The following is a 14174-nucleotide window of genomic DNA, read 5'->3' as shown; positions in this document are numbered from 1 at the left end:
GGTGACAGTACACCTCTCTGAACAGTGTCTGGGAGGCTGTGCTTGCTGACTGTTGATTGTCAACAGATCAAGGAACTGACAGACTCCATGAATGGAAGGCTTATGACCGTTATTGAAAAGAAGGGTGACTATATTGGTCACAGATTTTTTATTTATTTATTTTTTTTCTGAAATTATTATTTGTAAAACTTGAGTTGTTTATTGTTCTCACTTTAACAGATGTGAGATGGGAAAATGTTCGTTTTTCATTTAGTTGCATAATTCAACATGCAAACAGTTCCCCAATAATTGTGTGCACATATACATTCTCCTACGAAAGCCAAAACATCACTTTTATTTTCTTAAATATTCAAGTTTGAGGTTTATTAACATTTTGGATTGACCAAGAGCACTGTAGTTCAATAATAAATTTAATCCTCTAAAATACAACTTGCCTAATAATTGTGCACACAGTGTAAGTTATTGTCTTCTAGTGCCATTAAAGGCCCGCTTTCTTTTGAAATGTCTGTAAACACAGACAGGAATCAGGTTTATGTAGCCAATGCTAATCAGATGAGTAAGCACAAACCCTTCAACCTCCAATATCCAATTTTTATTCAGGATGTGTGAATATTCTTGTAGTTTGGCAATATTAATGGATGGCTCCCACAGAGAGCACACCAAGCATTAGAACAGTTCACTTTAAATTTCACTTTCATTATGTTCATTATGAAGCTTCAGTATTCCTAAAATAGCAAGTCAAATTTGGAAGTTGTCTAAAAATATGAAAAGCACCTCCATGTAATTGTTTCAGTGCAAATCTGAGAGCCTACTGTCTAATCACTGCACTATTTATGCCCCCTTGAAAATGATTTCATTTCATTATATTGTCACTCAGCCAGCTTTGTTTGGCTAAGCCTACATTTGCCTTTGGACATCAACAGCACCTTTTGTCTGAAAGTGTTGCTCCAGGAATGAGCAGATAGCACTTCTGATATTTTTACTTCTAGATGTGGCACTGGCTCAGAAGAATAAGATCTGAGTTTATTAGTGAAGCTCGCAACCCCTTTTTTGGTGCATCTAAATGGAGGCCTTCATCACATGATACACAATAGGACTGAAATATGCAGATAACTAAAGAGCAGACTGCCTCATTCATCCCATTTAAGCAATAAGAATACCAGCTATTTCTTTAAACCATTAAATGAGTAAGGAGAGGCTATAAGAAACATTTATTTTAGGGGTAACTGTCATGTGCTCATTCACTCCAAGAGAGTAAGAATCATGGACACAATGCTTTCTTCACTCATCCTTCCACATTTCTCTTTGAGTCATCCTTTCTTCTCTAATCTCTTTTTTCAGAAAAAAATTGAAATGTTAGAACATGGTGTCAGAGAGCATCCTGTCATCCAGCAAGTGACAGGACTGTTGATTAGGTGAGAGAGTAGTAGAGGCAGTTTCAGTGCTTGGTGGAGGACTTCATGGCATGAAAAACTCCATGCACACATATACAGACACACATCACCAATCACTGGCAATTACTGTTTGTAAGTCTTATCGAGCAGCAGAAGTGTTGCTGAGTGATGGAGAGATGACAGAATTCACATTATGAACAGACGCGCGCACGCACACACACACACACACACACACACATATACCTGAATATGGTCAAAGCATCCATTATAAGAGGTACATTTCACTGATTGAAGTCTTAACATTCCCATGCACTGCTGATTCTCTCATCTTTCGCCTGGATAAGTAGCCCACACTCCCTTCCATCAGCCCACTAGTCAGTTAATCAGACAGGTTCGCCGTGTGTGATCACCTCCATCAGCTCCATCCAGCCTGTGGACTGGGAGGCAGGAGGGATGCGGCCGAATCAATGTCCTGATGTCTGAGGGAGACAAAGCCAGTCAAGACCTGCAGCTTCCCTGCTGCATTCTGTCAGTTCTACTCATCTCCTTCCACTGGCTCGCTGTCATGAGTCTCTCAGCTGAAGAAATAAATGGATTCTTTCACCTGCTGGAGATCAAAATCACCTGGAGAAGCAAGACAAAAAGCATCAGGGCAGGATTAGGTCTTTGGAGTTACACAAAGTAAATCAAATGTTAATGCAACTTATAACATTCTGAACTTAAAATGACTATATACAACATAAGATAGATATGTTAACAGCTATGGATGTGGCAACACCAGCCATTATATCTCTAATTAAAAACGGGGACTGGGGCTCTTCTATAATAATAATGACTAAGCCTGTTACCGGTTGAGTGTGATTTCAGGTGTTCAATAATTAAACAGCATAAAAATTGAGTAGTAAGGAATGGCACTGTAAGCTAAATGCTCAACATTAAGCTTAAACAACATGGATGCTTTTATGGCACACCATCAACACTCCACAAAATAAAATAAAAAAAAATTAAAAAAAAAAAGCCCCTGGAGGAAAGGCAGAGGATCATTAAACTTTATGGGGAGTGTGAACGTTTACACACAATTTTATTTCACACAGAAATTGTTTCATCCATACAGAAGATATTGAGATATTTAAGTGTAATCCAGAGCTGCAATAATGAGGCAACTGGCCAATCATAAGAATAATCTAATTTTGTTCTGTTCTGCATGTTTGAAAGAATAAAATCAATCAATCAATATCAACTACTGATCATTGATTAATTATAGTAAAACCTTGTTCTGCGAGTGTTTTGCAAGACAAGCTGAATTTTTTTTGTAAATTTTAACTTTATAAACAAGCGAGGTCTTGCAATATGAGTAGTACGTACGCTTTGTTTGCCGAGTGTCACGTCACAACTGAGCCGATGGTTCTAGCGCCTCACTCATATAGTCAACATCTGTACTGCAACAATGGCCCCGATGAAGATAAAATAAAGGTTGAAAAGAAAGGCGATAATAAAAAGTAGGTGATTAAGGGGGAAGTTAAAAAGGAAATCATCGTGAAGCATGAACGAGGTATGCGAGTGGCCGACATCCCAAGATTTTATAAGGGAGATGTGTAAAATGTGGGAAACACTGCAAAATGTAGGAAATCACCACCCGAATAAGGCTGTAGCAGTACGAACGATAAATCTGTTTAACAACAATGCAATGCCACATTTCTGCCAAATCCTCAAAAGGAGGCAAAAGCAAGTGTCATTGGACAGGTTCCTTGTTAAAGCAGCACAAAAAGAAAAAGATTTCAGCGAACCAGCAAATAGCTCCTCTCTTTTTCCTTACACCAGCCATGATTCTTTTCAAAGGTAAAGCGCAAGTTAATTTGTTTTACTTTTTACTTTATACTATATTTTGTATTACTGTTATCATTTTTGCATGAATAAGTGGTTGTGGAATGAATCGTCTGAGTTTCCATTATTCCTTATGGGGAATTTCGCTTTGATATACAAGTGCTTTGGATTACAAGCACGTTGCCTGAACGAATTATACTTGCAATCCAAGGTTTTATTGTATATGAGTAATTTCTAATGCAAAAATGCCAATTATTGTTCTATTTCATATAGGCTTTGCTGTCAAAGCGCTGTCGCTATTGGGTTTATCCCTTGCGCATGCGCAGTCCTGAAGAGATTCTTTTGTGCCCTGTGCCCTGCACTGGGCTGACCCAAAACAGGGCCGCTGTGGTGGCATTAATGCCAATGTGACCTGTGATTGGCTCCCTCTTTTAATTCAGCAGTCTAAAGAGCATTCCTTCATCATGGCTAAAGAGCAAAGTTTTCCACCGCTGGACTCCAGAGCCGGCTGGGCTGACCCAAAACAGGGCCGCTGTGGTGGCATTAATGCCAATGTGACCTGTGATTGGCTCCCTCTTTTAATTCAGCAGTCTAAAGAGCATTCCTTCATCATGGCTAAAGAGCAAAGATTCCCATAGCTGGACTCCAGAGCCACACTGCCGTCACCATGTGCCCAGGCTGCGATATGGGCTTCAACATGCCCAGCGACCCGCATCCTTGGTGCAGAGCACACCGAGCTGGCACTCTCCCCCAAGGCTGCTTGTCCCCTCTGTGCTTGCTAGCTGTCAGAGAGCGGGATCTTGACAATGACGGCAGATGACCCTCTGGAGTTACTCGCCGTGGGTGGGCCCTACCATCGCTGGTTCCCCCAGCTATCCCCTGGTCCACTGGTTGGCATGGATGCCGGCAGAGACGAGCTTCCTCTGGCTCAGCTGCATGCTCCCGCCACCGGTCAGCCTCTGGCATTCGAGGCTCTGCTCCACGTTCTGCTGGAGATTATCAGAAAGGCAGCAGACCGCAAGGGCATTCCTCTCCCGCAGGTTGCCCCTGCTTCCCCCCATCAAACATGATGGGTGACTTCTACATACGGAGCAGCGGAGCGATCACCCCGTCTGGCCAACTTGGATTTCCCACTGGTCCGCCACTGGAAACAAGCATCTCCTCTATCTTGACTCTCAAAGCAATGTTCTTCGGTAGGAGGTGGGCCACTCATCTGCTCTCACAAGGCCAGGTCACTTCTTGGACCAGGTTCATCAATGTGCATCCCAGGCAGGTACGGCGATTAACAATGCGAGTCTCCTCTCCGCATCCTTTTCCTCCCTCACTGCATGGCCTGGGACTCTCCCTGCAGAGGCAGCAAAGGAAATTGGGACAGCCATGGTACCGCTGTAGCGGTGGCAATGGCGCACATCAAGGCCTGGGCAACCAAAGAAATGATCCAACGCAACATGTGGCTGCACATGTCACAGCTGTCAGAGCTATTGGAGCAAATCCGCTCTACCACCGAGCACTGCCCCTCCCCCCACTGCGATCCTCAGACAGGCCACCCTATACTGTGCCCGAGCTGCTAGGCTTGCAGCTAGTGCAGGGACAAACCCTACCCCACAACGAAGGACGCAGCTGCTCTGCCGCTGAACACAACAGCCTTTTTCAGGGTCACCAACAGATTCATAAAGAGCAAATTTCTGACAATTGTTTCTCCTCTCTCTGTGGGTGTGCACAATCTTCTCTCATACGAGATGCGCTTAAGATAAAATTTTCTCCACAGCAAAGCTCTGTTGTTTCTCCTAACACAGTTTTCCCCACAGCAGAAAACTTAGCAGCGCTGCTTGTCCCTCTGTGGTCTCTCCCTACTCCCCACCTCTTGGTGCGTGAGTGGCAGTTTTTCTCCCGCACAAGAAGTGAGCGACGAAACTAAACGTGGGGTTCTGCCTCTCCTCAGCCCAGACATCAAGCAGCTTTTCACACAGCAGTGCTGCTGCAACATCTGACACGGCTGGATTTTGCAGTGAACTGGAGAAGAGTTCACCGGTGCCGTGCCAAACAACCATGTACCTGGGAGTGCACCTGCACTCTCTCAGCACGAGAGCGAAGCTGTCCTCTGCCAGGCAGAGGGTGCTTTCATTTCTGCAGCACATTTTTTGTCACGCGTTTACTGGGCACAATGTCAGCCACTCATGTCTTGGTTCCCCTCGGTATTCTTCACAGGAGGAAGCTCCAGAGGTGGTTAGGCCATCCACGCCTCGACCCAGTGCGTCACTAGAGGCTCGCGCTCAAAGTTAGACAATAATGTCTACAGCAGTGTCCTTTCCTGTGTTTTTCCACCAGATGTATGGTCATGAATGCACTTTGTGCTGGATTACACAGTGAAACCTGGTTCACCTTAATAATAAGTTCTGGATCCTTCACAGTGAAGATTATAAGGGTCTCATGTTGAATGCTGGATACAGTGAGCATTAAGGGACACACATACACACACTGATACACGCACCTTTCAGGAGTACACCTGACTGATCTCAACTACATAGCCTGATTATGCAGAGGAGGGACATAATTAACAGTAATCAATTTATAGAGTGCAGCTGTCTGTGCCAAGCAGACAGTAAGTGTACAGATGGAGAAACGCGCTGCATAACAGCACAACCTCCATCCATCTGACCAATAGACTGCTGTTCACTATCTCCACTGTGAACAACAGACACTTGCAGTGGCATCAAAGGAAAACAGGGGAATCTAGACCTGGCAGATGTGAATACACCTCTCATAACGTGAACTGAAAATAGGATTTTAGCAAAACTCTGGCTTTTCATGCCAGGTTCAGTAGGCAGAATACAACATCTGGCCAACTCACATCACTACACAACCAGCTACAAACTGTGGCATAAATGTATAAGCAATAAGAAACTATTAGCAAGCTGTATCTGTTGTTGTGCTATTGGTTCCTGTACCAAAGTCACAAAACACCAATGACAGTAACCAATTATAAAACAGGAAGCAAAGTACATGACTGTGCAAGAACCCAATTTAATAACAATCCTATTAGAGAGGCCTTTTGCTAACCTCAAACAGAGCCTCAGGACATACAACTCATCTTCAACCCAATTAAGACAACAGCACCCTGTGAACTGGTACATGCACACAACGTTACCCCAGGCCTACATACAAACTGACCTGTCCTGGGCACTTTGGCCAGCAGCAGCAGCAGCTTCTTGTACTCTTGGTACTTGTTCCTGGCCTCAGTCCTGCCACAGAGGAGGAGAAAAAAAAAGTTAAGACGTCACTAATTCGCAGGAGTCAAAAAGAGTTGAACTTTTACAAAATATCAGCCCCAGAATTGGCTTCACCTGATCTGCTAGTCCCATAAGCAGGTACAGTATTGTTCAAAATAATAGCAGTACAATGTGACTAACCAGAATAATCCAGGTTTTTAGTATATTTTTTATTGTTACATGGCAAACAAGTTACCAGTAGGTGCAGTAGATTCTCAGAAAGCAAACAAGACCCAGCATTCATGATATGCACGCTCTTAAGGCTGTGCAATTGGGCAATTAGTTGAAAGGGGTGTGTTCAAAAAAATAGCAGTGTCTGCCGTTGACTGTACAAACACAAAACTATGTTGTACAAACGTTTTTGTTTCTAGGATTTAGCAATCCTGTGAATCACTAAACTAATATTTAGTTGTATGACCACAGTTTTTTATAACTGCTTCACATCTGTGTGGCATGGAGTCAACCAACTTGTGGCACCTTTCAGCTGTTATTCCACTCCATGATTCTTTAACAACATTCCACAATTCATTTACATTTCTTGGTTTTGCTTCAGAAACAGCATTTTTGATATCACCCCACAAGTTCTCGATTGGATTAAGGTCCGGGGATTGGGCTGGCCACTCCATAACATTAATTTTGTTGGTTTGGAACCAAGACTTTGCTCGTTTACTAGTGTGTTTGGGGTCATTGTCTTGTTGAAACAACCATTTCAAGGGCATGTCCTCTTCAGCATAAGGCAACATGACCTCTTCAAGTATTTTGACATATGCAAACTGATCCATGATCCCTGGTATGCGATAAATAGGCCCAACACCATAGTAGGAGAAACATGCCCATATCATGATGCTTGCACCACCATGCTTCACTGTCTTCACTGTGTACTGTGGCTTGAATTCAGAGTTTGGGGGTCGTCTCACAAACTGTCTGTGGCCCTTGGACCCAAAAAGAACAATTTTACTCTCATCAGTCCACAAAATGTTCCTCCATTTCTCTTTAGGCCAGTTGATGTGTTCTTTGGCAAATTGTAACCTCTTCTGCACGTGCCTTTTTTTTTAACAGAGGGACTTTGCGGGGGATTCTTGAAAATAGATTAGCTTCACACAGACGTCTTCTAACTGTCACAGTACTTACAGGTAACTCCAGACTGTCTTTGATCATCCTGGAGCTGATCATTGGCTGGGCCTTTGCCATTCTGGTTATTCTTCGATCCCTTTTGATGGTTGTTTTCCGTTTTCTTCCACGTCTCTCTGGTTTTGCTCTCCATTTTAAGGCATTGGAGATCATTTTAGCTGAACAGCCTATAATTTTTTGCACCTCTTTATAGGTTTTCCCCTCTCCAATCAACTTTTTAATCAAAGTACGCTGTTCTTCTGAACAATGTCTTGAACGACGCATTTTCCTCAGGCTTTCAAATGCATGTTTAACAAGTGCTGGCTTCATCCTTAAATAGGGGCCACCTGATTCACACCTGTTATTTCACAAAATTGATGACCTCACTGATTGAATGCCACACTGCTATTTTTTTGAACACACCCCTTTCAACTAATTGCCCAATTGCACAGCCTTAAGAGCGTGCATATCATGAATGCTGGGTCTTGTTTGCTTTCTGAGAATCTACTGCACCTACTGGTAACTTGTTTGCCATGTAGCAATAAAAAATATACTAAAAACCTGGATTATTCTGGTTAGTCACATTGTACTGCTATTATTTTGAACAATACTGTAGTTGGATGTGACAGTAAGAACTGATAAGGTTACATACGAGTTGATTTTCAGGCCCAACAGCCAGTCCCAAGTGTAGCTGCACTTGAATTAGCATTTCAAAATTAATTATTAAGACTTCTAACGTGATGCACTAGAGGTGGCACCAGTTTATGTGTGAGGATAGAATAGCATACCCAAAATGGCATTTTAACCTTTTAGTACCCGCACATGGTACAATAGCACTGTTGGGGGGGAGTCCGAGTCCATTGATTCGCAGGGTATACCATACCATACCATACCATACCAACTGCATCTGACTGCAGCAATGCAATACAACCTTTAAATCTTTTCTATATCTCAAAATGATCAAAAACAATCAGTTGTTAAAACATTTGGTAGAGTATTAAATTCAGATTATATTTGCAGTCCCCTCCAGACATCTTAAGACACCTAAAATACTCCATTGAACAGGATTGTGTCTGAAAAGTCAAATGACCCAAATAAGAATTCTTAAAAGCAGATATAATTCTTCAGCCTCATTTAAAACTACAGAATGTCATCTATGAATAAGCAAATATATTTGTTTTAAAGTTTACTAAACACAAGGTGTCAGCTACATCATTAAGACCATTTTCAGTGAAGGTGCGCCAAAAGTTTTAACTTTCCACATTACATTTGTGTAAGTTTTACATTAAGCCATAACTGGCCTCAGTTTAATGCTCATATGCATTAAACTGAGATTTAAGGTGAGCACAGAGAAACGATCCCCTTCATCAGATAAAAGTGGTAAGCCTCTAGTGTCCAACTCTGCACAGTGAAGGTTAAACATCTAAGTGAACGAATAATAAGCAGAACACAAAAAATCTTGTGACAACTGAGGTGACCCAATGTGACTTTGTAGTCCTCGTCTCTGATGCTTGGTAGAGTAGACATGTTTGAAAAATTTGTTTGCAAGGTTTAAGGAACAGTCATGTGTCTATGTGTATATGAGCGAGACAGAAAAACAAAAAGGGCAAGTGCAGAGTAAAGGCTGAGGAAAAGGTATCCAATTATCCCAAAGAGAGAAAAATACAGTCTGATGATGAGCATAACCCAGCCTGAGGGGAGGAAGTAGGATACAAAGAGGGAAAGAAAACCCTTTTAAACCTAAACTCACAAACAAGCACAGGAAAAGCTTTGGCATGAGAATATATAAGGTTAAAAATCACATGTCTGCTACTGTCTGGGCCAGTTGTGTTGAAAAAGTGGCACTTGAACACACTGTGCAGACTGCAGCCAATAGCCAACTAGTACATATGGTCTATGCGCGTGTGTGACAAAAATAAGTCTCCCTACCAGCAGGTGGCAGTGTCTGTATTTGCCATTCGAAAGGGAAAGAAGAAGAGGTAGAATGCAAAAATACAAATGTAAATAAAGTAGCTGTCATTCAACACAGCTGCTGTTTATGGATGCTTCTAATGGCTGTTGAAGAAGAGAGGAGCCTGCAGAGGCAACGAGGAGAAAATACTAAAATCACTAAATATGTGAAATCATGGATACTACAGAGACAGTCTGAAGGGGCGTTCCTGAACTTTTCTCCTCTCTTGCACCGATTCGCTTTACAGTGGTCACTTGCACCGACAAGGTCTGCTGGTGATTCAACATGCTGAATTGGCTGAAAAGCTGCCAACAGGGTCCAACTAGTGTCAATAGTGAGGCACATACCAGAAAGACAAGGTAAACAGACACTCACGGACTGTCAAACCGTGGCTGTTGGCCTGGTGTGTCACAGGGCTTAGATATGGGGACCTCCAGGAGCAGCTCGTTTGAGGACCTTATTGAATTGTGGCAATTTAAAAGATCAGAAAGGTAAGGGGGTGCCAGACCATTCACAGCTTTAAAAACAAACAACAGTATTTTAAAACCAATCCTAGAGTGGGAGCCAGTGTAATGAAGAAAGGATTGGAGTGATATGATCCCGTTTGCATGCACCTGTTATAAGATGAGCTGCTGCATTCTGACCCAACTGAAGTTGTAAAACAGAGGCTTGATTAATACCAGTATAGAGGGCATTATAATAATCCAAGCCTGAACCAATAAAAACATGGATTCCTTTTACACATTTTCTAAAAGAATGGAAAGGTTTTATTTTAGACAGATGTCTTCATTGAAATAAACTTGCTTTAATCACTTTTTATAAAGATAATAAGCATAAACATAGACAGAAACTGATGGCAATCATGATTTGTTGTGTAAGAAACAGAGAAAGGACAGACTGCAGATGGGGGTGTAACAAAGTGTAAAAAATATTAATGTGTAACTATTACATTATGTTTTCATAACATGTAAAAACTGTATGACAAGTTATTTGTCCCAGAATAAAAGCTGCTAAAATATAAAAAGACAATAATCCCTGTTTCTGTGTTGTTCCTGAGACGTATGTGTGTGCAAACTCACGGGGGCGCAACGATGTATTTGTGTAGCAGGTAGTCGGACAGCTCTTGAAGGACTGGCTGGCTGTGCAGGGCGACAAATTGTTCTCGGCAGACCTGACAGGAGGAGGGAGAGACAAAGAAAAGTGTACTCTGAATTACTGTAGTCTGAACAATTGATAATGATAGGGTGCAGGGTAAGAGGACAGAAAGTAGCGAGAGAGAATGAGCATCAGTCTGTCCCCAGTCAGGCAAATAGATCCCCACAACTTAAACAGCAACATATCTTCTCTGTTCCTGCATCCAGGCTAAAATGGCGTGTGCAGGGCGAATCTGATTTACATCACTGTTGAAAAAGACAATACAACAACCTACCTGGGAAAAAGAGGTGATATCATTTTTTCTACCAACAGCAAATTATCATTATGTGACACAGATGGGTTTGCTATTTACAAACATTCAAGGAGATTCACTCAGCATAGGTTAGAAAGCATGCTGCCACAATGTAAAGACAGCTTACATATGGTCATTTTAAGTACTCAAATACAGAAACTTACTGAAAAACCAGTGAAACTGAATTTTTTGCTTTAGCTTATTCTGTACATTAGGCAGTTCTCGCTAGCTACTGTAACGTGACACATAGAACTCCAGACAGTAAAACAAGCTGGTCATGCTAATCATCACTACATGTGGTGGTGAGAACTGTGGGCAGTGAGAACCTCACTGTTAATTAGGTCCAAGTCTGGGCAGCACTGTGAGCACAGTGACTGTAGTCACTTTATTCACACTGAAAATCTCAACACAGGTCAAACTGATCAGCAAAGCATTGATCATTGAGCTTCGCATAAACATATGTACTGTTTGTTAAACATGTACCAGTGTAAAATGTCCAACCTTAAATCAGGTGTTTCCTCACCAGTTCTTGTTCCAAACCATCTACCATCTCGTTAGAATCCAAGACACTGACCAGGAGTTTGAACATTTTCCACTCACTACTTTTGCAGTTTGTGAAGTTTGAAGAACAAAAGCTCCTCCTCTGTATTTTATGCCCCACATGCACATGTATGTCAATAAGCTGTCTTGGGTATCCGTCTATGAAGCATGTTCAGGGTGTAACCTGCTTCTCACCCAGTGCATGCTAGGATAGACTCCAACCCTGTGTAACAGGATGGGAATTTCAGAAAATAGGTGGAAGGATGAGTTGTCATTAAAATAAGGCTGTTTCATGTGCCTAAGACATTTAATACTGTACCTCCTTCCTGCAGCTGTGTTCAGTTACCTATGTAATGAGCTAGGGCTCCTACACTGACATGTCAACAACAGAATATGAGAGAGAATAAATGTACTGAGAGGGCACTGCTTCACTTGGTCCTCTGAGATTGGGTGAACACATAAAACTGGGACTGTGTGCTGAAACTTCATCTACAGAAAATTGGGGCTTTATGGTAATGTGGTCTATTTTATTCTACGCTGTTTCAGTCTGGGCCTGTTGACAGTCTAGATTTGGCAGATGGGTAGTTATTCAACATAACAGGCTCTGACTGATAGAGCTACTGTACCTGCAGTCAGCAGCATAAAGATTTATGAGACATAAGGTGTAGGTGTGTTTTACTGGTATTGCAAAAAAGAGGTTTCTACCTTAACACAAGCATGCATGATGCTACAGAAATATTTCTTATAATGAGCATCCACTGTAAAAATGCAAAAACAACTTGAGTGCTCTATACTTTCCCAATTATACAACCATTCTTCTGTCTCAAAAAAAAAAAAAAAATGAAGAGAAGCCTGGATAAGAGGAGCTGACTCCGATTTGCAATGACACCTTTAACTTCAATTCATCAGCAAAAAAAAGGGGAATACAAAAGGCCAATGGTATATACAAGGAGATGGGATGGAAACAGCTGTGAAAGGATGAAAAGTACAGGGAATGGTGAAAGAATCTGGACAGGCAGGAGTAAATTAAGACTGTACTGTAATGTAATACCTTGTTCATGGTGTCCACAGTGAGGGCGTGGGTCCAGAAACAGTCATGAACTGAGACGAATGTCAGACCAGCACTGAAAGGAGAGGAGAGAGTTCGATGCAGGAATGGAAATCAGAGGAACCAAACAAAGAATGAACAGAGTGGCACAGAAAAAAGGTATTAAAAACAGATATTAAAAAATGCATATACCTATAGCAGTGGAGAGCAGTGAGCATCATGTGTGTGGAGTCCAGAGAGTGAATGAAGTTTGGTGGGAAGGCATTCTTCTGTTTAATTGTGTCTGGCTTCCTGAGGAGACAAAGCCAAAGCACAGACATATGAAAACACATCTGTTCTTTCTGTAGTGGTTCCTGTACCTAAATGTTTTCTAACACAAAAGTATGTTTCAGCCAAACTGTCTCAGAAATATATCATGGCCTCATTATGAACCATGTTGGTGATTCTCAGAAGCATAGTTAGAAATGCTAGATTCTGGTTTCTTTTTAAGTTTAGGAAAGGAGTTTAGATATCACGTGTTAGTAACCACTGAATAATAATCACTAGTTTTAAGAGTGTTTTTACATATGACATGCTATGCAGGTAAAGGCTGGGATGCGTGTTTGGACATGTTTATAAGTATTGGGGGCGACTGTGATTCAGTGGGTAGAGCAGTCATCACCCAAACAGAGGGTTGGAGGGTCGAATCCCAGTGCCTGCAGTCCACATGTTGAAGTGTCCTTGGGCAAGACACTGAACCCCCAAGTTGCCCCCGATGGTTAAAGCCATCCGTGTGAGTTGGCACCGCAGATGGCTGCCTCGGTTCTGTACCGGAAACAAATTCCTTGTGTGTGCAACATACTTCAGAATCAGAAGCAGCTTCACTGGCCAGGTGTGTCGGACACACGAGGAATTAGACTCTGGTACATCAGTTCTCAATGTGCATGTACATATCCCCATGCAAGGGGCAAGTAAAGAGTAAACCAACACAAGGCTGGTATAACAAAAGAAGCATTAACAGATGTAGGAATGAAAACAGAGTACTTAAAACTAGTGATCTGCACAAATCTGTATAATCTGTACAATGTATATTTACAGGTATTGCACTGAGGGTTATTGTCCAATCCTACTGTCGTTGGTTAAGTGTTCATCAGAGTGATGGCCTGGGGGAAGAAACTGTCCCTGTGCCTGGTTTGTCTTGGTGCACAGTGACCTGTAACACCGTCCAGAGGGGAGGAGTTCAAACAGATTGTGTCCAGAGTGTGAGGGGTCTGCAGTGATTCTCTCCGCCCTCCTTTTGACCCATGAGGTATACAGGTCCTCCATGGAGGGCAGGTCCAATGACCTTTTCTGCAGTCCTAAGTGTCCGCTGAAGTCTGTACTTGTCTTGTTTGATTGCTGAGCCAAACCAGACAGTGATAGAGGTGCATGCTCGATGATTCTTCTGTAGAACTGTATCAGCAGCTCCTGGGGCAGGTCAAACTTCCTGAGCTGGCGCAGGAAGTACATCCTTTGCTGTGCCTTATTGGTGATGGTCCTGATGTTGGACGTGCCGTGCACTTCAGGTCCTGGGAGGGCTCAGGAACTTGTAGGACTTCACTGCTGATACAGT

General features: G+C 42.3%; 1 protein-coding gene across 1 annotated transcript in view; it reads right to left on the bottom strand.

Moving 5' to 3' along the window:
• Positions 1-382: 382 nt before the first annotated feature.
• The window catches only part of polrmt (polymerase (RNA) mitochondrial (DNA directed)), a 59054-nt gene continuing 45262 nt past the window's right edge, over positions 383-14174 (bottom strand). Inside the window, exons 17-21 of the mRNA XM_020612282.1 lie at positions 12776-12874; positions 12587-12659; positions 10628-10719; positions 6390-6460; positions 383-2018 (exon numbers count right to left, since the gene is read on the bottom strand). Coding sequence (XP_020467938.1) covers positions 1969-2018; positions 6390-6460; positions 10628-10719; positions 12587-12659; positions 12776-12874 — 385 coding nt within the window. The 3' untranslated portion in view covers positions 383-1968. The remainder of the gene's footprint in view (positions 2019-6389; positions 6461-10627; positions 10720-12586; positions 12660-12775; positions 12875-14174) is intronic.

Source organism: Monopterus albus, unplaced genomic scaffold (assembly GCF_001952655.1).
Source record: "Monopterus albus unplaced genomic scaffold, M_albus_1.0 scaffold122.1, whole genome shotgun sequence".
NCBI classification, from domain to species: domain Eukaryota; kingdom Metazoa; phylum Chordata; class Actinopteri; order Synbranchiformes; family Synbranchidae; genus Monopterus; species Monopterus albus.
The sequence above is the reverse complement of the archived record's forward strand: the minus strand, read 5'-3'. Positions and strand labels throughout refer to the sequence as shown.